Consider the following 24,956-nt stretch of genomic DNA (forward strand, 5'->3'; position numbering starts at 1 on the left):
TGAGAAATGACTGCGACTTGGAGAGGGAGGTACAAAAATCGGTAATGAAGCTCTACGGATCATCGATACCTGGTGCTTACATAATGTCCGCGGGAGAGCAGCGCCACGACATCCTCGAAGTGGCATATGTACGTCCAAACAAGATTTCGACCACCTTGCACTGGCTGTGTCCAATCTATCGGGCCCAAGCCGAGCCAGCTCGTTCAAATCAACAATTGTCAAAATCTTTGGTAGCATCTTCTGATGGGCAACTAGTTTGGGTATTATCTATACATCACCAGCATCCATTACATCCACCACGTCATGCTGCGTTCGGTCTCCTCTACTATGGCGACCTCTGCTTCATACTCGGTGTCATCGGTCATCAAAATTGGCAGTAGATATTTGAATAAAAAAAACGATACGACGGATTCACCAGAAACCAGTGATATTCATGTAAACAGTGTGTTCGTCGTAACCCGTACACAATCTTTTTGGTAATTTGGTAGACAAAACTTCCTTGACAGATGCACAGGTCAGGTCTTCATAGCCATAATTAACGAGATGGACCTTAATATTGTCATTTCAGCCGCATCGACTGCCACTATCCTCGTTGGAAGTCACCGAACAAGTTGCAGTAACACTGCCCTCTAGATCTCGTGAGCGGAAGCTCGACAGTGCGCACTAAAGTATAAAGGCAGAGATACTACCTGTCTCTAGTAAGTTACCCCAATTTATTTACATACAAAATCGACACAACTAATCCAATGCGCTTGCACAAAGGCTCTCAGGCAGGTAAGCGCAATGACTGGATTACGGATTTATGGGTGTCTCATTTAATACTTGTCCATAGCTCTGTTACTACTACTGGTGCACGCTGCCAGAACAGTCGTTGCGGCAGCCAACTTCTCTCAGTGTTTAATCAACATCATTCAGAATCCAAATGCTACCCTCGACGGTTTACTCAACAGTACCGGATATCCCGTGTCGAATGTTTCGGATGCAACAGCGATCAGCTACTCGTTGTGTAAATCAAAATGCGGAACTGGACAAGAAGCTTTTCAGTGGCCTGAATTTTCGCAAGAATTTAGTGCATGGCTGCTGCCAAATATTGCACTGATTTCGCAGCTCCCCTTTGGCGCACAGTACAGGCTTGATAATCTCATGTCTGCTGTGTTAACTGTTGGTTCACCGACACTTGCTGGTTACTCTCTATTCGTCACCCTCCTCAACTCTCGCTGGATCACCTACCAGTTTGACTCGCTGAACTATCATCCTAATTCACATTTCGCGCTCTCCATCTTGAGCAGCCTTCAGCAAGTCCCTCTCAGACTGCATCCTGATCACGAACGCTTGCCATCTCTCATCCGTCCGGGAAATAACTGGTGGAAATGCCTAGCTGAATTTGTGGACTACACCCATACCTGGTCAATCGCATCCGCAACCTCCATTGCATGGGTCATTATCGCCTATATCTTGACTGTTGCCAACTCACCATCGAATGGTGCAGACTTCCAATCCAACGGACAGGCCACTGGCTCATTGTGGTTGTGGTTGATTCCGATAGTCGTCGGATGGCTGCAGCTGTCCCCGAAATGCGACTTCAATCGCTTACAAGCTGCGTATGACCGTGCAGACAGGCACAGTATGCACACAGGAACAGCAGACGTCCGTGTCGGGATGCTCTCTGCGTCATCCCGGAGAGCGTTGGCAATAACTGCTAAAGAGGATGATGTGATGTCTCCAGACGAACTTCTCACCCCTCCGGTGTTTAATTACTCGCGTTCGCTGCGATGGGCATCTACAGCAGAGACTATCTTCATGGTATTCAAACAGGACTCAGAGGCATCAGAGAAGGCCTATAGCCATCCTCCCGTGTGCGGGAGTGATGGGGACGAATCTGGCATTCACAACCCTACCGAAAACATCAAGACCATCCAATACACCGACACTACCCAAAGCATTCACGATAGTAACCGACGCGAATCCCTCCGCGACATCACAGTGTATTGCGCGGAACCTAATGGGGTGCAGATTGTACGCAGCCATTGGGCACCTGGTGTGTTCACAAGAATGTTTATCGCTTCCTGCGCTTCGCTGGGATTACAATGGGGAACAGTCGGGGCAGCACTTATGGTGGCGTGGTTCACTCCTACAACAGTGGGTCTTCCTGTATACTTGTGATCAAGTTGGCTAACGTCTGACAGAAAATTGGGTGTCGGTTTATGGGCTATCTATTTTACGGAGCCATTTCGACTTTAATTTGGATGATGCTCCTGGTGTCCAGTATTCTCGCCCACTATTCCGCTGCTGGCCGCCGCCGAGTATCACTATCCACACGTGTTGCCATAGCATCTTCACACGTCCTGCGGTGGACGGGCAAATTCCTTGCCTTTGTAAACTTTTTCCTGGTGATCTTGGCGTGCGTATTCCAGTACTCCAACTTTTACGATAGGTGTTTCTGCAATTCCAGCGTGTTTAGCAGGGGAGGCGCAGCGTATGATGTGATTATCGAAACCACAGTCAATAAGGGTGCCTGGATGGGTGCCCTTGTCTTAGCGTGCGTATCAGCATCAACTTTCCTTGGTATCCTGAATCTTTTGTTGGACACTCTACCGGCGTAGGCAATTGGGAGGAGTAGGTCGTTTATGCTGGAAGACTATTTGGACTAGTAGCACTATGTATGTTCGAACAGGACATTTGACTTTTTGAAATCATCATGTCGTCTAGATGTTCAGGCCTGATCAATATCTGTCTTACTACCGTCATCCATACTGAATGAAATTTGAGAAAAATGGAATGTTCTCCAGTCCGGCCTTCCGGAACCGCAACATGGGCCAGGTGTGCCCGCACAAGGGGGAAAGTGAAGGCAAGGAGCGTGACACTGAAAATGAGAAGGGCAATCCACTCACCTTCAGAAGTCGAGCCAATAAGTAATATTTCAATATCACATGCTACATGAACAAGAGATAGACTGAATGAAGCTATGAACTTACCGGTAATTATGTTATTAAACAAAATTGCTACACGCCGCGTGCTACGAGGTACCGATCAGAGCCTCAGGCCTGAGGGAGGGTGAAGTTCCGAAACTTATATCACATTGGTAGGAGGCAACATGAAGTTAGTGAGGTGCTGAAGGGAGGTGGCGGTAGACGCAGTTGGGCGCTGGGATGGTGGATCGTCTGTCTGTTGTAATCATCAATGTACCATATCAATTCAAAGGCCGAGTTGGAGTACTGGAAATTCCATGAAAGTACAGTCAAAGATATGCGTCAAAATCCCTCGTCCTTCGAAATACATGAGACTATAATATCTCTACCGTTCTGACGTTCGACATGTCGCGGACAGCAGTCACGTCCTTGACACGTGCGACAATGTCATGATCTGATGCGATTCTCTTGTATTCCCCGCCACGCTGCTGCGCTAATAAAAGTGCGCCAAAAGGCTGTCCGAGGCGAACCATCAACCTCAACGCTCGCGACTGAGACTCCAAATCAACTAGACCAACTTCTTTAGGGTAGCCCCAACATAAATCATCTAGTGGGGACCCGGGCACGGTCTGCATATCGTCCGAGAAATCAGACAGCCCGAGGTCATGATGGTTCCAGGGTCGGACGAGCAAGAATGTCTGCCGCGAAGGTCTTGCCTGCGAGAACTGAGTCAGCTTGTCTTCGGTGGTGATTGACAAGTCTTGGAGTCCGTCTGCTTTGATGTCATATGTGAAATATGTCTCCCGGTGTAGACCGTGCCTCCTGACTCCTGTGACAAGAAAGGTGATGCAAGGAAGGAGCAGTCTGCGGTTCGCGAAACGAGGAGCGCACAGGTTGTCAAGCTGGGCGTACAATGCCACAGCCAGCTCCACAACCGCGGCACTGCGGAGGTTGGAGACCGACACCTGCATCTCATCTTCTGATAGCGATGGTAGTATGCATGGCGGCGCTTCGTACGAGGCAATATCGCCTGGCAAACAGCTATTGAACTCCGACGATTTTCCGACCCAGTCCAGGGCACTGATGTCACCCGACTGAGCCACGATGGCCTGTAACAGTCGCCCGAGAGCGTGATGCTTCTTCTCGCCATAGATTACAGGTAGGTGAACGCCAAAGATGCCAAACAATGAGTATGCGATATCTTCCTGTAATGTCGTGACACGTGTCGACGCCCATTGAAGTTTCTCTCGGACACCTCTCATCCCTGGACGGAAAGCCACGAGGGCCTGGGCGTTTATGGTTGTTGAATCCTCCAACTCATGCATGATAGGAACAGACTCCTTGTGGTTGTGAGAACGGTCATTGAGATATGGGGTCCAATCTGCTTGGTAGAAGAGAATGACTTTGGGAGCCAGGAACTCTTGGAGAGTCCATCCTCGCGTGTTCCAAGCGCTCTTTGCCAGTGCGCCGGACTTCGACGATGGCGCAACGTCGGATAGGTAGATGATCGTAAGAGATGAATGGCGATACCAGATAAACATGGAGTTGATCGAGCGCTGGAGTTCAGCATTGTTATGTTGGTCGATGCAACATGTATCACTCCATGCCCAGTGATACCCTGCATTACGGGAAATTTTACAGAACGTCTGTAGCTTCACCATAGCTCCGACTGGATCCAAATCGTACACGACCTTGTTTTGGATGTCGAGTAATAGCGGCTCCTTCGTTTCCCACGTATGCGATAACATTACCCAACGGAAGTACATCACCACTACTTCTTTGATGCACTCCAATTGAAGGTGTCCGTGTGTCATCAACGAAGACGTAAGTTTCTCGTACTCTGTGCTTTCCATGAAGGCCGTTATCTGTGCCTGTCGATCGCACAAACGCCCAGTAGAGGTGTTGAGTAAACGAAGTGGAGCAGTGTCCAGGTGAGCATGAATCGCTCCTCGAATAGCACGTTCTACTTCACAAGGAGTGACATAATGATATTTCCGACGTAGTTCTGGAGAAAAACGTGATTATGACCACGTCAACTCATGAAAGATTCGGGACTTACGTCGTATCTGCGTGTCGGGAGCGTCTTCCAACTTGGAGAGCATGATATTGAAGGTCACAACTGCTTCATCATAGCGATGTACCCCATAAAGCGCTTCGTGCTTTAGTTGGTACCCAATATGAGACGAAGGGTTGAGTTTGATCACCTATGCATGACAGTGTCAACACAATGATAAAGATCATGCTTATCATCCGCACCTGTTCTACATCGGAGAGGGCTTCTGCATATGAGTTACGTCTCAAATTTTCATTACTGCGGTGTACAAAAAGGAGGTCGTATGAGGGATCTAGCCCTATCCCTGCCGAATAAAGCTTGAAAGCTCTTGCTTGATCGTTCGCAACAACAGCTTCTTTTCCCTTGGCCACACAGCGTGCAATGCAGTCTTGCTTGAAGGCTAATCGACCTCGGGTCAATATCGATGTTCAAGTTGTTCAAATTGGAAGACACTCACCGGTAGACCATCCGAGACAGCTGGTCTTCTCAGCCTCGTCAATCATGTGCATCATGTACTGATACGCTTCGATCGCTTCGATCACTTGATCCGCGCGGAGGAACGCGTCACACTGTCGTTGGTGGATGGTTTGCCATAATGAATCCAAGTCCCAACCGAAGAGCTGCAAAGCGCATGCCATTAATTGTTGGAAGTGTTGTGACGTTGTTGTGACAGACCACGGTGAATATCTTTAATCTAGGTTCGTACAGTGCCGTGCGTAAAGATGAGCCAGTCATATTCATATTCGTAACGAGGACCTCCGTGAATTGTTCGGCAGCTTCGAGGTACCGCCCATTCTCAAAAGCAATGGTTGCAAGTTGCACATGTAGATATGACTGGCAAATGCATTTCAGTGACACTCTGTAAGCCCTGACATCAGACTCACGTTTACGACATTGCACGAAAGTGTATCTAAGTGCTGACGAGCAATGGCTAGGTCTTGAACTCGCCGGATTGCCTCTTCGCGATGACCTGCATTGAAAAGCGCAATAGCCTGAAAAGTTGAAGACTGAGACTGAGATTGACCCAAATAGCAGATGGTATGAATCGTACCTTGATCAACAGTAAAAGATTAATGGTCATCGAATCATGAATAGCAAATGTGAAAGCGAGATCAAAAGCTTCCATGGCATTCCAAACTTGCCCCTTGCCGCAAAGGGCAATGCCCTTAGAGATGCAGCCCATTAATGAGGGTTGGATATCGATTGACTAGATCACAGAGGAGTCAAATCAACAGTCACGAAGAGCAGAGTGTCTTACGTTGACTGCATCTCGAAGTGCCTGGTCCCAATCAGAATTCCGCGCCATTACAACCGAGCGACTGGCATAAGAATCACAGTTGTCGCCATCGGTGTCGATCTTCTGGGTCAAAATCTCTTCAGCAGTATGCAAGTCCCCAGTGATGCATGCATTCCGGACCATCGGGTTTATAGGGAGGCTCTGCATAATAAAATATGCTCACATTCCATAATGAGCAGATGCACCGAAGGAAAACTCACGTCGAATGATGAAGAAAACGAGAGGATACTAGAGGCTGCATGAGTTTCCGAAGAATAATGGCTTTTAATGTCGCAATTGTCAGAGTCCTCATTGCGTGGCTGTACCATAGCGCAGAGGAATGGGCTACGGGTAAGAAAGGCACAGTGAAAAATCATGGGTAAGAGCGTACCTGAGCTTGGATGTCATTTTGATCGATGTCCTTCATTCAATGTCATTAGCAGTATACGATGCCGCGCTAAGAAGAAATCTTACCGTTATGAAAGGTGTCGACAGAACATTCTGGTTTGAAAGGTCATCTTATAACTTTGTTGGACTCAGAGCGGAAACAGAAACTTACGGCAGCAGCATCGGTGAGGAGTCGCTGTTGCTCTTCCTTTAGTCTATCCTCCGCATTATAATCTTCGAGTATGTTCTTGATAGACCAGAGCCAAACCTTCCCATCTCCATCTCCACTCATGAGTAGTTCTCCATTGGGAGAAATTATAACACAGCCGATCCAGGTGGTGTGTTCAAGTGCCTGCCCTATCTGTTCGTGTGTTTTTGTGCTCCACAGCCGCACCGTGTTGTCACAAGAGGCAGTGGCAATGAAGGAGTTGTCAAAGGAGATGGCGAGCGAGTAGATCCAGGCAGTGTGACCAGCGCAAGGTTGACCAATCTGGTCTGCGTTTGACGAGTTCCAAAACTTGACTGTTTGGTCGTATGATGCCGAGACAAGTTGCTGGCCGTCATGCGACCACACAACGCTTCGAACCCGATCTTGGTGAGCATTGAACTCGAGAAGAACCTCGGTGTCATTAGTGCGCCAAACGCGGATGGTATTGTCTTTTGATCCCGAGGCCAATTTCAACCCATCGGGACTGAATACCACAGTCAACACCACACTATTATGACAAAGTGTCGCGAGGACAGCGCCAGTCTCTGCATCCCATACAACAACCGTGCAATCAGATGACCCGCTTGCCAGTTTTTTGCCATCGGGAGAGAAGCACAACGAGTTCACATCGCGCGCATGCTTCACCAGCGGATCCAAAGTCTTCTGCTTGTTCTCCACATTCCATAGGATAATAGTTTTGTCCTCTCCGCCGCTCGCAATTATCCTATCATCTGGGGATATAGCCACTGCTCGCACCCAGCCCTTGTGTCCCTCGAATGGCGCTCCTACCAATGCTCCTTTTTGCACATCCCAAATTCGCAGGGTTTTGTCCGATGAACTGGTGACGACCCTTCGACCATCTTTGAAGAACGCGGCTGCTAACACTGACGATTTGTGTCCTAGCATTATGCGCGACTGCGTCAAGTGCTCTTCCAAGATGAAATCTGCGTTTCTTGCCACATCCGAAAGTTCCACTGACATGTTGTGCTAGTCTAGAGAGAAACAGACAGTCAGTAGCAAACGATGGGTGTGTTTTGTGGATACGTCTATACCGTAAAGCTAATGGGTGGTGAGTAGCATTGATTTTGTGCCCACAACCCACCTCATGTAGGCGCTTTTCTGGCGTTCCTAGTGGCTCCACACCATGCTGCTACAACGTGGATCTCATTTCGTTTCATCACTACGCCACTTGCGCACAGCTAAATGTTCGTCATATACAGCATCTCCTTTATTGGTGCGCAGTGAAATCATCCGAGAGAACTTATGTCTGGCATCCCGTTTCTGTAATCCTTTCCATCTTTCATGATCAGTTATCACGCCTAAAGAATTACTAGGCTCTAGTGTCTTGACACTTACGAAAGTTCCAGAATTGAGGTGATATGTACCTTGAGGCTTCGTGATCTCAACAGCTCCTTTGTGAGTGTGCGCTAGTAATACTGAATATGGATTCAGGTGAATATTGCGAAGACAGGCTGAATGTACCAGAGTGCTGCAAGTATGAGTTGTTTCGGGTGGAAGCAATTATGACCGCGATTGATAAGGACGCACGGGGATGATATCTTTGGATAGAGGGACTGCCAAGGCATGGATGAAAACAACATCCTAACGTCCGTTGTGTCATGAACCGCAGCCAAGTCCCTAACATGTGCGATGATATTGTGATCCGACACGATTATCTTGTACTCCCCACTACACTGCCTCGCCGCCATGAAAGTGCGCCGAAAGTTTGTCCGAGGCGAACGATGAACGTTGCAAGCCCCATTCTCTGTATCAACCAATCTATCTTCTCCGGTGTATTTGCCGAACGAATACTATTCCGACGGAGACACAGACTCGGCAGACCACTGGCAATCGTGCACGCTCCACGTATACATCTGCAAATCCAAGTAGCAAGTCATAACGCATCTACGAACGGATAAGCAAGAACATCCGCTGAGTGGGCCGTGCCGGCGAGAATTGTCTTATGTGGTGATCAACAGATCGTCAAGCCATCACAGTTGTCTTATGCAGGCGCCGCACATCATCAAAATCCAGCAATACTATTAAACTGTGCTCTCGTAGATCCAGCGCAAAGAAAAGTAAGAACATATTGCATATTAAATCATAGACGACGACGGCTTGATTCCCCTAAATTTCACGGCTGAACCACACCTACAAAGTGACTGAAAAATTGTGTGATAATAATTTCTTAACTTGTGTTCCCGCTGGGATTCGATTATTCGGCAATTCGTGGACTCGCATCAGGAAAGCATCAAACCACCGTCAACGGAAATCTGCATGACCGGTTCCTCATCTCAGTTGCTCGACATACCAATGGCTCAAATGAACTTACGCATTGTCCTAACACACAGAAATACAGGTTAGTTCGCACACAGCCCTTTGAAATGGGAGACTTGCCTGTGATGAAATGGGCCTCCTTGGAAGTGAGGTATGCAACGGCGCTGGCAACATCTTCCGGTTGTCCGATGTACCCGACTGCAGAGGTGTCGATCGTCTGTGCTACAATTTAGCCAAGACATATTATGATAGTAGACCTCGTCGCACCTTTTGGAAGTAGTCAACCTTGTCGCCTCGCTTTGCAATTTGGGACTTTGATGCGACAACTGTCCATGATTCAGCGGGGACAGCATAAAAACCTACTTTAGCACTCACCCATGGGTGTCGCTATGATTCCCGGAGCATAGGAATTGACCGTGATTCCGTATTGTCCGAGTTGCAGCGCTTGATGAGGACGTTAGTACTAATACATGTGCATGAGATAATGATCTTACCGGCCGCTTGCGTTATGGCTCTAACAGCAAATTTACTTGCACTGTAGGACATCAAAGGGGACGTGGCTTCATAATAGACGCAGTATTTTCAGGTGCCACACTCGACTCAGGGACAGCCTCTTACCTTGTATTCCTACCATGGAGCTGGCACCGATGATGCGGCCGCCACGTCCCTGTTTCACCATCTGGATTGTGGCGTATTTATAGCACAGGAATGCAGAGGTGGCGTTGACTTTCATCATGCGGTCCCAGCCTTCTAGAGTTTCTACATGAAAAGTGAGTACTATTCCAGGTATGGTTCACGATCGATCCACGTACCACTTAAGAGATCTACCATGCCACTAATTCCGGCATTCGCGATCATCTGTGGTAGTATGTCATGAGTCCAACGATTACGCATTCCGCGTCGCTACTCACGACGTCCAAGCTCCCTAGAGCGTCAACTGTAGTGTCAATCATGCTTTTCACCTCGTCTTCTTTACTGACATCGCAAGTCACAATGCATGTTCTAGGATGGTATGAGCTCTCTGATTCTCCGCCTCGCCGAAGTTCGGCTGCGAAGTCCTCCAATACTTCCTTCTTTCCGGGCAGATCATTGAGCGCTAAATCAAAGCCGTCTTGGGCTAATCTGATCGCTATCGCACGGCCGATTCCTTGTGCTGAACCGGTTATGAGGGCGACACCTTTGGATTGAGACATTGAGAATATTGATCGAGCAATCCAAAGATAATCTACGGATGTTAAATACCTTTTGAATGCTTCAAGTTCTTATCATGGTGTCCAGAAACAGCAGACCAGGATAACGGTACGAAGGGGATAGAACGCAGTTGCAAGCCTTCAACGTTCAACGCCACTGTCAGTCAGTGGTGTGACCTTGGGCCCAGCCCTCAGGCCTCATCATAGGGCTTTAGGCTGGCCTATGTGCCCGAGCGTACTGGGGACGGTGACCGGGCTTCCCAAGGAGATACTGGCAGTGATACTATGTTAGTATGTTTTTATCTATAGTGCTGTGACCTACGAGTAATCATTGGGTGATCATCCGAAGGCTCAAATATTGCGGAAGAATAGTAGATAGAATAAAAAAAGACCAGTTAAGGAAGTACTTAACTTGGTAGGTAAGCTCATTTGAATTGCAAAAACAATGTCGTGAACTCTAAATCTCCCGGGCGGAAGTTTAAATTTTAAAATAGCTAACCTACTGAACATGCCCATACAAAATGCAGCATTCACAATCGTTTTGACTCTTGTACAATACCGTATTGCAATTGCCACGGGGTATTGCAACATGAGGTTGACCTGAGGAGACAACCTCCTTCAAGCTTCAAGTTACAAGTAATGCGCTTATCTGTGAGATTTCCCTCTCATCCCTGAGTCGCCTACCCATTGGTTCAACTAGACTACTTTCGTGCAGTTCTTGCCGACAGCCCTTTGACATGGCGGCATTCCCTGCAAGGGGGGTCACTGGACTCGTTATCAATTTGTAGTCCGCACTTGTTCGTTTTCCCTTGGTTTATATCATTCCAGCAGACTCAGGGGCCAACTTTATCGTCATAGGACTGTCAAACCTTGATCCATAAATATGCCATGTCTGGAGCAGAAACTATGCGCGAGTCTCAATTACTTGGGTTGTTTACTGACTGACTTTACGCAGCATTTAGAACTCTTGCTTAACTCGAAAGCCTTGGAATGAGGAAGGAAGGGCCTCCGGTCTACTTCCAGATATCAGTCTAGGAACACTGGCTCCTGGGTCTTTGACATGCGGACTTGCAAAATACGAACGTGCTGCGATATATCAGCAGGAACTCGTGATATTGAGACTTGTTTATTTGTCACAGAGCGTAAATGGCCAAATATAAATCCATTCATTCAAACAGGAGTAACTCTAACCCGTCATGTGCGGCGTTACCTCTTGAAGATACATTTGTTTCTTCTTTTAGTACATTGTGTTCGGACTTGCTAAGATAGAACGACGCCTCCGTCGACAGAAATCTGCAGTGTAGTGAATACGTTGAAAGTTAGGTGGCCAGCACTGTACACTTACGCATTGCCCTGTCGCAGCGTCAAACAAGCTGCAGGGAATGAACGACAAAATAAGAGCTCACCTGTAATGAAATGCGCCTCTTTTGATGCCAAATAACTGACAATGCTTGCGATATCCTCTGGTTGACCGTTATGTTTGATCGGCCGGTTCCCAATTAGCTGCACGACGTGAGTCGACGGTACAGATACACGCGAGCATGAAGGAAACACAAACAGACCTGAGCAAGGTAATTCGTCGAATCTTCGTCTGCCAAGCTGACATTTCCAGATTGGTCAGAAATACTATCCACTAAGTTCCCGAAAGTGATCAGCTTTGAGCTTTGAGCTACATACCATGTTCGCATGGAACGTACGTATTTGGGTTTGTATGACACCCGGCGCATAGGCGTTGACTGTGATATTATGTTTTCCAAGCTCAAGAGCTTGGCCAGTTTTAGTGATCATTCACACTCAAAGATGTTTCTGCTCACCAGCAGTCTGCGTCAATCCGCGGACAGCGAACTTGCTAGCGCAGTATGCAGCAGCTGATGGAAATCCTGTAGACAGCGCTCATGTCAGCTCGACTCAACACAACACGGAATAGTAGTCACCAATCTTTCCGGCAATTGAACTTGCGCCAATAATCCTGCCACCGCGACCCTGAGATATCATCTGTACTGCAGCATGTTTATAACACAGGAAAACTCCACGGGCGTTAACGGTGAACGTGCGCTCCCAGTCTTCAACAGTGGCTACACCATATAAGAGATTGCAGCGCATACTCGAACAGAACCTCTGAGCTTACTTTCCAAGACAGTGTTGGCTCCTGGAATGCCAGCATTGGCGACCATCTATGGAAATCATAAGCAAACTTCCAGGAACGGAAGCTCAGGGTCCTACCACATCCAATCCACTCAACTCTTTGACGGTGTCAGTGATCATATTCTTCACTTCCTCTTCGATTGTCACATCCGCAATCACGATACACGCCTTGCGTCCCAATGCCTCTACTTCACTAGCAACAGCAGCCAGCTGTTCGCTTTTCATAGGAACGTCGTTCAAGGCAATGTCGAAGCCATCCCTCGCAAGCCGCAGAGCGATACTGCGACCAATGCCCTGAGCAGATCCTGTGATGAGCGCGATCCCTTTGTGAGGCGACATGGTTATGGTAGAAGGTTATGAGCTTGCTACATCGAAAAAAGTGGTACCATCAGATTATATATCACAGGAATCCTAGCTCCTTTCAGGGTGGAAGACACTAACTACTCTTGGAATATCTCTCGCCGTAGAAGCTAATTGCGGCGATAAATCATGACAATGATCACGGCATCGGTGCATGGAGGCTTGAGTGGTGGGCGTCGTTGAGTGTGCTTCTGAGTCGATGCGGTAACTTGTATGCTACCAGTGATTTCAAGCTGTTCCAGGTTGTAAGTCACGACCAAAAGTTTGGTCAGAGACTCCGACGGTGACGGATGAGGCTTCGATAAAGGCGAACATCGTCTGAAAAGTTTTAGTCACCGAGAATTGTAGCTATTGTTATTCCTACTTGAACAGGCCAGTTGCTATTGCGTCCATTACGGCCAGTCACAAAACTCTGCAAGAATCGTAGTTTCCGTTATGCCTGCTTCGAAAATAGGCCAGTTGCTGTTGTGTCCGTTACGACCAGTCACCAAACCCTGCGAGAATTGTAGTTGTTATTCTAGCTTCGAAGACAGGCCGAACTGTCGTTGTTGTGCACCAACAATCAACGTTCAACTGTAGAGTCTGCCGGAATGATAAAGAACTACTCACGTAATTCAATTAGCAGACAAATCAAGTGGGTCGCCTCGCGATGGGTCCGAACGACCTAATTGCTGAACATGATGACAAGAATTGGAAAAGGTCCAACACAATCCAGCTTGCTCATCGGGTATTCAAGTGATAGTGAATAATGTGGACGAACGATACCTGGTACTGTGTTGTAGTGGCCAATGGAATATGTACCCCACCTGCATCAACTGCAGGGGCGCAGGCTTCCTGCTTATGCGACAAAGCTACTCAGTGGCCTGCATGGAATGCACCTTGGACGGTCCACGCTACATCGAGTTTACCCCCCTATTGCTACTAGTCGCCCAGTCCAACCCTTTGGTCCTCCACGAATTCAGTCGTTCACCACTCGAAGAAGCTTCCTGAAAAACTGTGTAGCCACCACTATGGCTCCCTGCCCATGAACTTGGTGAGTTCGTCAACCAGCTTCTGAATGGGGCGCCGACGATAATTGTCAGATCGGTTGTTGAAGATATAACAAGTTCGTCGTCGATGCGTTCCGCTGGAAGGCCGCCCCCCACTATCTGTCCGGGAGGCAATGCTGCATCAGTATCCGTTAAAGTATCTTGTAGACGAGGTCTACGCGGATGTTGCTCCCGGCCTGCTGGGCGGGATGTACCTGGCAAGGAAGGAAAGAGCCGTCTCAACTGTTTCTCGGGTCCAATGGACCGCTAGCGGCGAGCGGAGTTTTAAAAACGGTAGACCCCCCTGCCGTAACAAAGCTGCCTCTCACATTAATCCTTCCATGTCTTCGTCACGAACTACAGAAGAGACCTACGAATCACAGAATGATCAGCGACTAGATGAGTTACATTCAAAGATACGAACACTGCGCGGAGTATGATTGATATTTCCTCATTTCTACATACCTCTGAACGGTCTTCCAGGTCACCACAGACATCTATGACGATGCCGAAAGACAACATCTGACTCTAGATGATACAGTACCTTAGTGATTCTCCTCTTCACTTTGAAACATATTAATATTCGCATGTAGGGAAACGCTTTCTCTAGCCTTTCAACATCCTTGTCTCAGTCATCTCGACGAGCTGCGCAAGCATTCGGCCTCTCCGGCGCAGGCGGCGTTAGACAGATGCGGATAATAATGTATATTGTTGGCTCTTTTCTGGCACTCTGGATAGTTTGGAAAGTAAAGGGGATCTGGTGGGTCAGCGAAAGCGCATGAGCCGCTGTAGTTGCTCGTGAGTACTTGTTCGTGATTGACATTATGTCCGGTGCTAAATCGAACAAGCATCGACTCGTTTATATAGGACAATACACGTAATATCTATACCCTCACATGAATCAATGATAAAAGCAACAGGGATATTGGAAAGGGACTCCCTCGTGCTACGTAAGTTATGCGCGCAGAAATTTGTCACGCAGACTTTCAATATGGTTTCCATCTACAGATGCGTAGATATGTCACCTACAAGGTAATAACCCCGACACTCGATCTACTTGCACTTTGAGGCTGTACAACTGACTGCGTAAGGCTGACCGGCGTCAACTTTCTGCCCTTCTCGAATACTGCGCACCCTGTGTGGCGTGGGGATCGAAATGACTGATTTGTGTGTATATTGTAGTTCTTCCGAGTTCTCATCTCGCGCTGATCACCTTCCTGAGATTATGCCGCAGCATACTAGACATACTGATTATAGACTCAATAAGATAAAGTCATTGCTCCGTGCGTAATCCATTCCTTAAATCTTGAAGGGAGAAGGTAAGGACTAGACTTGCAACGATCTGAATATGAAAACCCCTTGAATTTTCAGGAATACTACTGCGGAACCTCGAATCCACCGCCTTGCCCCAACGAAGCTCAGGCGGCCAGGCCTACGCCGCAGGGCAAAGATGGGACGCTTGAACACAAGTTATACCCTTGTATTCTGTCTCTGCGACCATGTCAGGCCCGTGCGCGCAAGGCATATTATATAGGGTTTGCACGGGTCTCCTAGTTGTTCCATACGAATGCTGAGATCTTTCTGAGCCCCAGGTCAGAGGTCACATTCGATGATGAGAATCCAATATCAATCGATGAAAATCATGACGAAAAGATTGCGGGAACGGCGGTGAAATTCAACAAGTTCATGGAGATTTGTCGAGGCTAATGGGAAATCCGAAAAACAAAATGACAATAGCTAAGTGGGCACCCACTCTGCCGAGTTACACGTTCTGTCTAAGCCAGAGGTCTGAATGGACGACGGTAAATCGTCGGTAATTGAGCACCGACTAGATGTATGTTTATATGGACTCTGACTCGAAGTCTTTGCTAACGTCACTTACAAATACTCGAAGTGTTCTGATCCTCAAGCTTAAGACCTTCCCAGTAATTCGATCAGCACCACCACTGATCAGTCAGGGAAGAAATCCTCAATTCGATATTGGAATCACACCATAGCATCTACAGGGAGTAATAACATAGTAACTGTTTACAAGGCTTTCTCAGTCCATCCTCATTCCCCCATCGACAGAAATCTAGGAGAAAAAAGTCAGACCAGCTGTATGTAGTGAACTAAATCGACCTACACATTGACCTGGAGACATCACATGCTACGTGAGCAGAAAACAGGCACAATAAAGGCATGAACTGACCAGTAATGAAGTGCGCTTCCTTCGATGCGAGATAGCTTACGATGCTAGCTATATCTTCAGGTTGTCCGACGTGCTTGATGGGGACATTCTCCATTAACTTATCGAGGTTGTGAAGAGAGAAGGTGTTCAGTATCTGGGTAAAGTTTGTCATCGCGCTCTGCTCACCGACGTAAACCACTTCCTCGAGCAAGGATTGTCGATAAGTTGTTTATAATCCACGTTCCCAGACTCATCCAGCATGATCTTGACTGACTAGGAATCAGCTGAGAAATCGGAAATTAGTTCGACCTTACTCATGGAAGTCTGTATCGCGCCCGGAGCATATGCATTAACCGTAATTCCATATTGACCGAGTTCAACAGCTATCAAACGGTCTTTATTAGAAGCTGTACATGCGAGTATCTCAGGAATTACCTGCAGCTTGAGTGAGCCCTCGAATCGCAAATTTGCTCGCTGTATACGAGGAGATGTGGGCGAAGCCTATTTGTTCATCTGGATAAAATTGCTCAAGCAAATTGATATCTATATGACGCACCCATTTTGCCCGCGGCTGAGCTCGCACCAATGATTCGACCGCCACGCCCCTGTTCGATCATCTGTATTGCAGCATACTTGTAACATAGATAAGCTCCACGGGCGTTTACTGAGAGTGTGCGGTCCCATGACTCTACAGTCGCTAGTGAAGGACATGAGAAACAGTCAATCGTAGACTTTGACCGAAATACTCGTACATGACACAAGCGAGGCAAACTCCACCACTCCAGCATTCGCAACCATCTACACGATAAATATCCATGAAACACGGCGTCTAGTGAGATAAGAAGAGCGACTGACGACGTCCAGTCCACCAAGTTTTGTAACAGCTTCATCGACCATCTCTTTGACTTGTTTGTCGACCGTCACGTCGGCGGGAACGATGCATGCTTGTCTCCCAAGGCTTTCAATTTCAGTCGCTACTGCCTCCAGCTCGGCATCCTTGTTGGGTAAATCATTGAGAGCGACGTTGAAGCCATCTCGTGCAAGCCGAAGAGCGATGCCGCGACCGATTCCCTGAGCAGACCCTGTTATCAATGCTATACCTTTCGAGATAGACATGAACGTTATGATTCGGCGTAACCTGGCGCAACGCACCTCTTGCGCACCTTTTACATATAAGGCTTCTATCACATGCTCCATGAGAATCGGACGGAGATGAGTTGAGCGCTAGTAAGCCTTCCTGAGTGGGCCCGAGTCGGTACCTCAAAGAGACCCGGTCCCTATGTCTGGGGGTCAGGAATTTGAAATTGCTGGTGTAATATGTACCAAGGCTGTCATGGTAGCCGATTCAGACTCTTCGACGACAATCGTATTGGAGCATCTTTCATCTGGCAAGAAATATGTTCTTCCATGCTACTGTATCGCTGCAGATAGTTAGAGATAGTTTGCTTCTCATTAATAGATGTAGAACCTATCAAAATGAGGCAAAATGAAAAGATTGCCGCAGGATGATATTGCCCCTCGAGGTCAAGGCCTCGCCGGCCGCAGTGCAGGGATGTCAGAAAATTGTTGTGGGCGACCGAAGTTATCTTTGATTTGCGGCTATAAGTCGATTTAGAGCCTGTTCGGCAACCGTGATTTGAGCCAAAATATGATTTCGAAGTGACGCAAGAATGTCAAATTTCAAACGGAGTCTGAAAGTGAACTCATAACGTTCGTTGTATGATAAGATCAATATCTATCTCAATGAATCTAGTACCTGTACCAGGTCTTCAACCGCTGTTTCCTCAACCACTGTTGATCCCACAGGATCGCCTTATACCTCCACAGCTAATCCAACCACCAGATGGAACATGGCTAGGGATCCGCACGGGTATACCCTGGGGTGTCGGGGACCTGACCCGCACCCGCACCCGGCAAAAACCCGTACCCGTCAGAGCGGGTACGGGTTTTCGGCGGGTACAACAAGCTCAGACCCGTACCCGCACCCGTGCAGGGTTTACCCGCGGGTACCATAGGTATCACCACCAGTGCTTAGCACATATGTGTTGGACTCAGTCGTACATGATGACTGTACGAGCACAGGAGTAAAAGGATTAGTAATACATACATAGATGAATAATGTAGGGAACACCGACTTACCCGGGAATAGCCGGAGCGGTGTCGATTAGTAAGCACAGCACGGAGAACAGACAAGTCCGTTTTCATATGTTTCGGATCGGACGCATAGTATTAACCGTTTAACAGTATATATATTGTACGAAGTAGTTACAATGAATGGAGCCTTTTTATCAAATATTCTACTCTAAAACATCTACTCTAAACTACAGATAACTACAGGTTATGAGCCCTGCTCCGACAATCATGGATAACACGCACCACAGCAGCTCCTCATTGTACACCATCCCCAAACTTGCCGACAATGGCTCGAATTGGATAACCTACAAGGAAAGAGCGTTAACAGTGATCCGCGCACGAGGATTGATGCGATACCTTGATGGTCGAATCAAAGAACCTACCCCATACAAGACCAACTCGGCTGGAAAGTACGAAAAGGCTGATGGCACGGTAGCAACTGAAACAGAAGTAGAAGAACTTGAAGAGAAGATAGATGAATATCTACAGAAGGACTCACTCGCAAAGCAACACTTATTTAGCACGATCTCGGATCAGCTATTGTTGCGCGTCCAGCACCTTGGCAACGCCTCGAAGATATGGTCCGAAATTCGGACAATACACGAAGGCAAGACAGAATTAGTTCAAATAGATCTGCGCCGGAAGTTGCAAGAATCAAGATGTGAGGAAGGAGGTGATGTGAAGACTCACTTTGGGGACATGTTTCGCATCCGCGAAACGCTAGCAGGCATGGGGGCGAGCATAGAAGAAAAGGACTTCTACGCAATTATAATGGGATCTCTGCCAGAATCTTACAGACCCCTGTTATCGTCAATCAATGTGACAGCCCGAATCACAAAGCAACCACTCACCCCATACGAGCTAGTCAGTGTCGTCTCTGAAGAGTACGAGCACAGACAACTAGCAAACCCAAAGACCTCAAAGAAAGGAGGCAACAGCGCATTCTCGGCCAAGGACAGTACGAAAAGGAATCGTACAAGCACCGCAAGCAAGGATGTTACGTGTTTCAACTGCGAGAGGAAGGGTCATTACAAAACCGATTGTTGGAGACCTGGAGGAGGGAAAGAAGGTCAGGGACCAAGGCAAGGTGGAAAGGCGCCAAGACAAACGGCTAATGCGGCAGACAAGATCGAAAGAGCAAATGATTATGCTTTTGTCACATCAGATCTAGCAAATGTGGCAAAAAGGATCAACATACCTGCCGAGAGACAAGGAGCCATTATCGATTCGGGCGCAACGTCCCATTTCTGCCCCGACCGCTCGAAGTTCATAACATTCACCTCCATCGAAGCACAAGATGTGCACACTGCAGACGGTTCTACCATCAGCGCCATAGGAAAAGGGGATATAAAGATAGACCTACCTTTGGGAACAAAGAAGACCACTGTGACTCTCAAAGACACCCTATATACGCCAAAGATGGCATTCACGTTAATATCGGCCAACAGAATCGCTACCGCCGGTTTCGCATTACACCTCGAAGATAACATGTGCAGGATATTGACCCCAGCACCAGAGCGAAGACCCATAGCCGAAATTCCTCAAATAGAAGGACTATATCGAATCGCGGCATCAGTGACCCATAGCGCAAACTCAGCAATAACGAAACATACCATCGATGAATTACACCGAGCATTGGGACATGTATCCCACGAAGCGATCACAAATGCTATAAAGAAGGGCATGATCAGAGGTATAACGTTAGATGAAAGTTCAAACCCTACCTTTTGCGAAACGTGCGCAAAGGCCAAAGCCACTCGACAACCATTTCCAAACGAGTCAAAGACCAGATCATCCGCATATGGGGACCTCGTCCATACAGATCTATGGGGTCCGGCACAAACCGAAACGATAAACGGATGCCTGTATTATATCACCTTTACAGATGATTTTAGTCGGGAAACGAGGGTAACATTCCTGAAGAGAAAGAGCGACGCACTTACCGCATTCAAGGAATACGAGGCTTATGTAAGCCGACAATATAATGCGCGTCTGCGCAAAGTACGGTCGGATCGAGGAGGAGAGTACCTAAGCAAGGAGTTTGATGAATATCTGAAGGAAAAAGGAATAAAGAGACAACTCACCGTGCACGATTCCCCACAGCAGAATGGTGTAGCCGAAAGACTAAATCGAACATTAGTCGAACACGCGCGAGCCATGCTACTCGCAAAGGACCTACCAAAGTTTTTATGGGCCGAAGCCGTCAATTACACAACATGGCTCAAAAATCGCCTACCTTCGAGGGCGATCCCAGGATACACGTCCTATGAATTGCTACACAAAGCAAAACCAAGTTTAGTAAACGCACGGGAATTCGGCGCACGACTCTATGTGCACTCACCAGATGGAGGAAAGCTCGAAGCTAGAGCAGAAGAAGGTCAATTTGTGGGAATAGACGAGGAAAGTAAAGCTTACCGAGTATACTGGCCGAAGAAGAGAAGAGTATCTGTCGAACGCAATGTTAGCTTTGTCCCGCCGGACGTCATCGTTCGTAACGACATACTGGACGAGGGGGAGTATAACCAGGAAGAACAGATCAACATACCGAATATCGTCCAGCCCGTCGCAACATCCCAAGTCCCACAAACACCAAGCCAACCTCCCAAAACGCCACCCCAGAGTACACAGCAACTTCCAGACCCAATAACGCCCAGAACCACGAGAGTACGACCCCCTGCAGGATACTACAAAGCGTTAAATGAAGGAGAAAGAGCAACCATAGCAATGGAAAACTCACCGGACAACACTCAATCGAATTCTTTTCCATATATGGCCATGGCAGCCGCAGAGAAGGAACCGACGCTTAGAGAAGCGTTAAATGGACCAGACGCAGAGGAATGGCAACAAGCCATAGACTATGAGATTGGTCAATTAGAGAAACTCAAGACATGGGAAATTGTGGACCCACCTAAAGGCGCGAATATAATACCTTGCCATTTTGTCCTAGCGACAAAGCGTGGACCAAATGGCGAGAAGGTAAAGCTGCGTGCGAGACTTGTCGCAAATGGTCAGCGCCAAGAGTACGGCGTAGACTATCAAGAAACGTTCGCACCTACCTCAAGTATGACGACAATTCGTACTGTCCTAACGATGGCAGCTAAACACAACTGGGAAATACATCAAGTCGATGTTAAAAGTGCTTACCTCAATGCCAAGCTCAACGACGACATATATATGCGCGCGCCGCCAGGATACTTGAACGAAGGAGACGAAGGAAAGGTATTAAAGCTATTGCGTAGCTTATATGGCCTAAAGCAGGCCGGTTTTGAATGGTCCGAGGAGCTAGAAGAATTTTTCCTCAGTAACGACTTCACGCGCTCTCAAGTCGACCAAGCCGTATACTATCGACAAGCCGAAGAAGAACATACCGTTATCACCGTTTCCGTCGACGACATGGCCGTCACATCAAAACACCTAAAGCACATCCAAAAGTTCAAAGATCAGCTTTGTAAACGTTTTGAGATTTCGGACCTAGGAGAGCTTACCTGGCTCCTAGGACTAAAGGTTGAAAGGGACCGAAAGGCGCGGACCATAATGTTGTCGCAAGAAGCATACATCGACACTATAGTCGAGAGATTCAGGATGAAGGATGCGACAACGTCGCAAACACCAATGGAAACTGGAGTAGTTCTAACGAAAGAGTCATCAGACCATTCACCAGACACCAAACCTGAAATACCCGAACAACATGTACCGTATCAACAGGCCATTGGATCGCTAATGTATGCTGCGACGAGCACACATCCGGATATAGCCTTCGCTGTTTCGATACTCTCGCAGTTCATGCGAGAGCCAGCTAGTGCGCACTGGGAAGCTGCTAAACGAGTCATACGCTATCTAAAGGGGACAAAGAATTCAAAACTTACCCTAGGAACCACAAATCAAGGTTTAGAAGCGTTTGTAGACGCTGATTGGGCGAGTCAGCCCCATCGACACTCAATATCGGGCTATATCGTCCTGTTGCACGGATCTCCAGTAGCGTGGAGCGCGCGAAAGCAGTCGCTAGTTGCTTTATCAACCGCCGAAGCGGAATATATTGCGCTGACGTCGGTAGCGCGCGAAATCCTATATCTAAAAAGTCTCATCAGTGAGCTGTACGAGCCGATGGATGAATGTATCCCCACCTACTGCGACAACCAAGGAGCAATAGCGTTAGCATCAAACAACAAATTCCGCGCACGCACCAAGCATATTGACATAAGGTATCATTACATCCGCGACCTTGTCGAAAACGGCACCATCCAACTCCAATATTGTCCGACGCTCGAAAACGTTGCGGACGCTTTTACGAAAGCACTGCCGGCACCACGGTTTAGGGAATTGAGAGGGAAGATGAAGGTGGACTGTGCTCGAGGGGGAGTGTTGGACTCAGTCGTACATGATGACTGTACGAGCACAGGAGTAAAAGGATTAGTAATACATACATAGATGAATAATGTAGGGAACACCAACTTACCCGGGAATAGCCGGAGCGGTGTCGATTAGTAAGCACAGCACGGAGAACAGACAAGTCCATTTTCATATGTTTCGGATCGGACGCATAGTATTAACCGTTTAACAGTATATATATTGTACGAAGTAGTTACAATGAATGGAGCCTTTTTATCAAATATTCTACTCTAAAACATCTACTCTAAACTACAGATAACTACAATATGTCCAGCACACGTCAGCGAATGCTGACGTGACTCGAACATATGTGGATGGCACAAGAAGGAGGAGTGGAGGCGGTTGGTGTCGTGGATGGTGGCATTGGCGTCGGCATCGTGGATGGTGGCGTTGGTGTTGTGGATGGTGGCGTTGGCGTGAAAGCTGGTGGTGGTGCGAGTGCTGGGCGCACAAAGATAGGCGCTGGTGACGTGACGCGTATGACGTCGTTGTTGTTGCTGGGGGTAGAGTCTTCAATGTGAGTACTCACTTTCAGCGTGCCCAAAGTCTCGTCTCCTCGAGTTCCTCTTTCCTCCTTCATCTCTATACCATCCCTTCTCCCTTCCTCGATTCTCTTGTCCTTTCGTCTTCGCGTGTCGTCCGCGTGTGTTTGCATCGCGTCAACACTTGTTGACGCGTTTCGGGCGCGCGCGCTGTGAACGTGGAGTTGGTGGACTTGGGAAGGCACGTTAGGTGCCGGTGTTGGTGGTGGTGCCGGTTGTAGCGTGCACGCGGGAAGTATGGCGTCCGCTATTACTGATGCAGGAGGTGCTACCATTTATGGAAGGCACGGGTATAGCTGGGGTACGGGTAAGAGCGCGGGTCTTAGAATCCCGACCCGTACCCGTACCCCAGTAGTACCCGTACCCGTGACCCGCGCGGGTTACCCGTACCCGTGCAGATCCCTAAACATGGCTGGCACAAGCAGCAGTCCGCCAGCGCATCCTTCGTCATATCACATTGATTGTCAGCATGCTTCTGGCTATAACCGCACAGATACTCTTCTTAGAGATACCAGATGAACCAGAACCTTACCACACATCAGCCTTATCTGGCCAAGAGTGGGTCATTGAACTTGTTATTGGCCATCCAGAACGGATTCGCTGTGAGCTCGGCATCCATGCACATGTATTCGAGCGTTTGATCATCGAGCTTCGCACTCTCGGTCACGTGGACTCGCGCTATGTCTCTCTAGAGGAGCAACTTGCAATATTTCTATACTCGTGCGTGACGGGACTCACAGTACGACATGTGGGGGAGCGATTCCAACGGTCAAACGGCACAATTTCTCAGTAAGTCCTATATATATTTCGATTTTGATGCTCAATACTAACATTATCATAGCTACTTTCGAAAGATGCTCAATATTTTCTCGAGCCACCCGTTTTACACCACCCATGTCCATCTTCCCACTGCTGACACGCCAGTCTCCACGGAAATCCGCGATAACCCAAAGCGTTGGCCCTATTTCAAGGATGCCATCGGAGCAATTGACGGGAGCCACATACACGCCTTTCCTCCTGCATCTGAATGCCACCTCTACCATAATCGCAAAGGGTTTGTATCCCAAAACTGTCTCTTTAGTTGCGACTTCGATCTGAAGTTTACCTATGCGCTTACTGGTTGGGAAGGATCTGCTACTGATGCACGTCTCTGGGATGAGGCACACGAGGGGGGCTTAAAACTTGCGCCTGGCAAGTACTTTCTTGCCGATGCCGGCTTCCCTTCTCGTCCAGAGCTCCTGATACCTTATCGTGGAGTTCGTTATCATCTTGCGGAGTGGGGGCGGGCGAGTGTGAGGTAAGCTTTGGTTTTATTCAAACATGTATGCAATTAACGGTTATTTTTCAGGCCGGTGAATAAAGAAGAGCTTTTTAACCTTCGTCATGCGTCTGCACGCAATGTTATCGAACGAATTTTTGGCGTCCTGAAGAGACGCTTTCGCATTCTATTGATATCCCCAGAATATGGGATGGAGATACAGGCGCGCGTCCCTGCTGCACTCTGTGCTATCCACAACTTCATACTCACTCATGATCCGGGCGAGGGACCTCTGCCACAAGCCGCCATCATCAACGACAACCCTGCAAATCAAGGACAGCCTCACTCGGACAGTACTAACTCTGAGCCTGAACTTGAAGGTGGGAATGTAGACGCATATGCGAATTCAAACACGTTCCGTGATCATATAGCGACACAGATGTGGGAGGACTATGAGAGGTATATTCACGAGCACAATCTTGTAGAGGACGCGTACATGTCAGACGTTGATACTGACGGAGATGATGATTTCGAGCAGGAGGCAGACGAGGACATCTGATATTTGTACTGTATCCTTCGTACAGTACAACAATTTGATTGAGATTGATTAAAAAAACAGTGTGAAAATGTG

General features: G+C 47.9%; 7 protein-coding genes across 7 annotated transcripts; 2 read left to right on the forward strand and 5 right to left on the reverse strand.

Moving 5' to 3' along the window:
* Window positions 1-746: 746 nt before the first annotated feature.
* HD556DRAFT_1495456 (uncharacterized protein) lies at window positions 747-2,746 on the forward strand (the record flags this gene model as incomplete). Its single annotated transcript, XM_041308869.1, has 3 exons — window positions 747-774; window positions 833-2,139; window positions 2,187-2,746. 3 exons carry the CDS (start codon window positions 747-749, stop codon window positions 2,601-2,603), a joined length of 1,752 nt encoding a protein of 583 aa, XP_041156170.1. The 3' UTR covers window positions 2,604-2,746.
* A 277-nt stretch (window positions 2,747-3,023) lies between these two features.
* On the reverse strand, window positions 3,024-8,133 carry HD556DRAFT_828571 (uncharacterized protein). The gene is made up of 12 exons (XM_041311755.1): window positions 6,798-8,133; window positions 6,713-6,739; window positions 6,630-6,659; window positions 6,460-6,558; window positions 6,221-6,400; window positions 6,014-6,169; window positions 5,847-5,954; window positions 5,638-5,796; window positions 5,420-5,582; window positions 5,166-5,362; window positions 4,969-5,113; window positions 3,024-4,914 (listed from the first exon to the last, which is right to left on the reverse strand). The coding sequence occupies exons 1-12, from the start codon at window positions 7,812-7,814 to the stop codon at window positions 3,284-3,286; spliced, it is 3,912 nt and encodes a 1,303-aa protein (XP_041156171.1). The 5' UTR covers window positions 7,815-8,133; the 3' UTR covers window positions 3,024-3,283.
* A 940-nt stretch (window positions 8,134-9,073) lies between these two features.
* Window positions 9,074-10,303, reverse strand: HD556DRAFT_1447308 (uncharacterized protein; the record flags this gene model as incomplete). The annotated part of the gene is made up of 8 exons (XM_041307250.1): window positions 9,074-9,106; window positions 9,166-9,327; window positions 9,378-9,436; window positions 9,486-9,554; window positions 9,605-9,670; window positions 9,729-9,869; window positions 9,923-9,968; window positions 10,022-10,303. 8 exons carry the CDS (start codon window positions 10,301-10,303, stop codon window positions 9,074-9,076), a joined length of 858 nt encoding a protein of 285 aa, XP_041156172.1.
* Window positions 10,304-11,386: 1,083 nt separating this feature from the next.
* On the reverse strand, window positions 11,387-13,168 carry HD556DRAFT_828831 (uncharacterized protein). Its single transcript, XM_041311758.1, has 9 exons — window positions 12,524-13,168; window positions 12,429-12,474; window positions 12,235-12,375; window positions 12,115-12,180; window positions 11,998-12,066; window positions 11,863-11,933; window positions 11,707-11,803; window positions 11,646-11,653; window positions 11,387-11,593 (listed from the first exon to the last, which is right to left on the reverse strand). The coding sequence occupies exons 1-9, from the start codon at window positions 12,782-12,784 to the stop codon at window positions 11,561-11,563; spliced, it is 792 nt and encodes a 263-aa protein (XP_041156173.1). The 5' UTR covers window positions 12,785-13,168; the 3' UTR covers window positions 11,387-11,560.
* Window positions 13,169-14,174: 1,006 nt separating this feature from the next.
* On the forward strand, window positions 14,175-14,615 carry HD556DRAFT_1447310 (uncharacterized protein; the record flags this gene model as incomplete). The annotated part of the gene is made up of 3 exons (XM_041307251.1): window positions 14,175-14,267; window positions 14,317-14,373; window positions 14,427-14,615. 3 exons carry the CDS (start codon window positions 14,175-14,177, stop codon window positions 14,613-14,615), a joined length of 339 nt encoding a protein of 112 aa, XP_041156174.1.
* Window positions 14,616-15,874: 1,259 nt separating this feature from the next.
* Window positions 15,875-17,119, reverse strand: HD556DRAFT_1447311 (uncharacterized protein; the record flags this gene model as incomplete). Its single annotated transcript, XM_041307252.1, has 9 exons — window positions 15,875-15,907; window positions 15,959-15,966; window positions 16,025-16,121; window positions 16,190-16,272; window positions 16,318-16,386; window positions 16,439-16,504; window positions 16,560-16,700; window positions 16,756-16,801; window positions 16,859-17,119. The coding sequence occupies 9 exons, from the start codon at window positions 17,117-17,119 to the stop codon at window positions 15,875-15,877; spliced, it is 804 nt and encodes a 267-aa protein (XP_041156175.1).
* A 5,686-nt stretch (window positions 17,120-22,805) lies between these two features.
* HD556DRAFT_1447313 (uncharacterized protein) lies at window positions 22,806-23,342 on the reverse strand (the record flags this gene model as incomplete). The annotated part of the gene is made up of 1 exon (XM_041307253.1): window positions 22,806-23,342. The coding sequence occupies one exon, from the start codon at window positions 23,340-23,342 to the stop codon at window positions 22,806-22,808; it is 537 nt and encodes a 178-aa protein (XP_041156176.1).
* Window positions 23,343-24,956: the final 1,614 nt, after the last annotated feature.

Source organism: Suillus plorans (assembly GCF_016647745.1).
Source record: "Suillus plorans strain S12 chromosome Unknown HD556scaffold_62, whole genome shotgun sequence".
Lineage (NCBI taxonomy): Eukaryota > Fungi > Basidiomycota > Agaricomycetes > Boletales > Suillaceae > Suillus > Suillus plorans.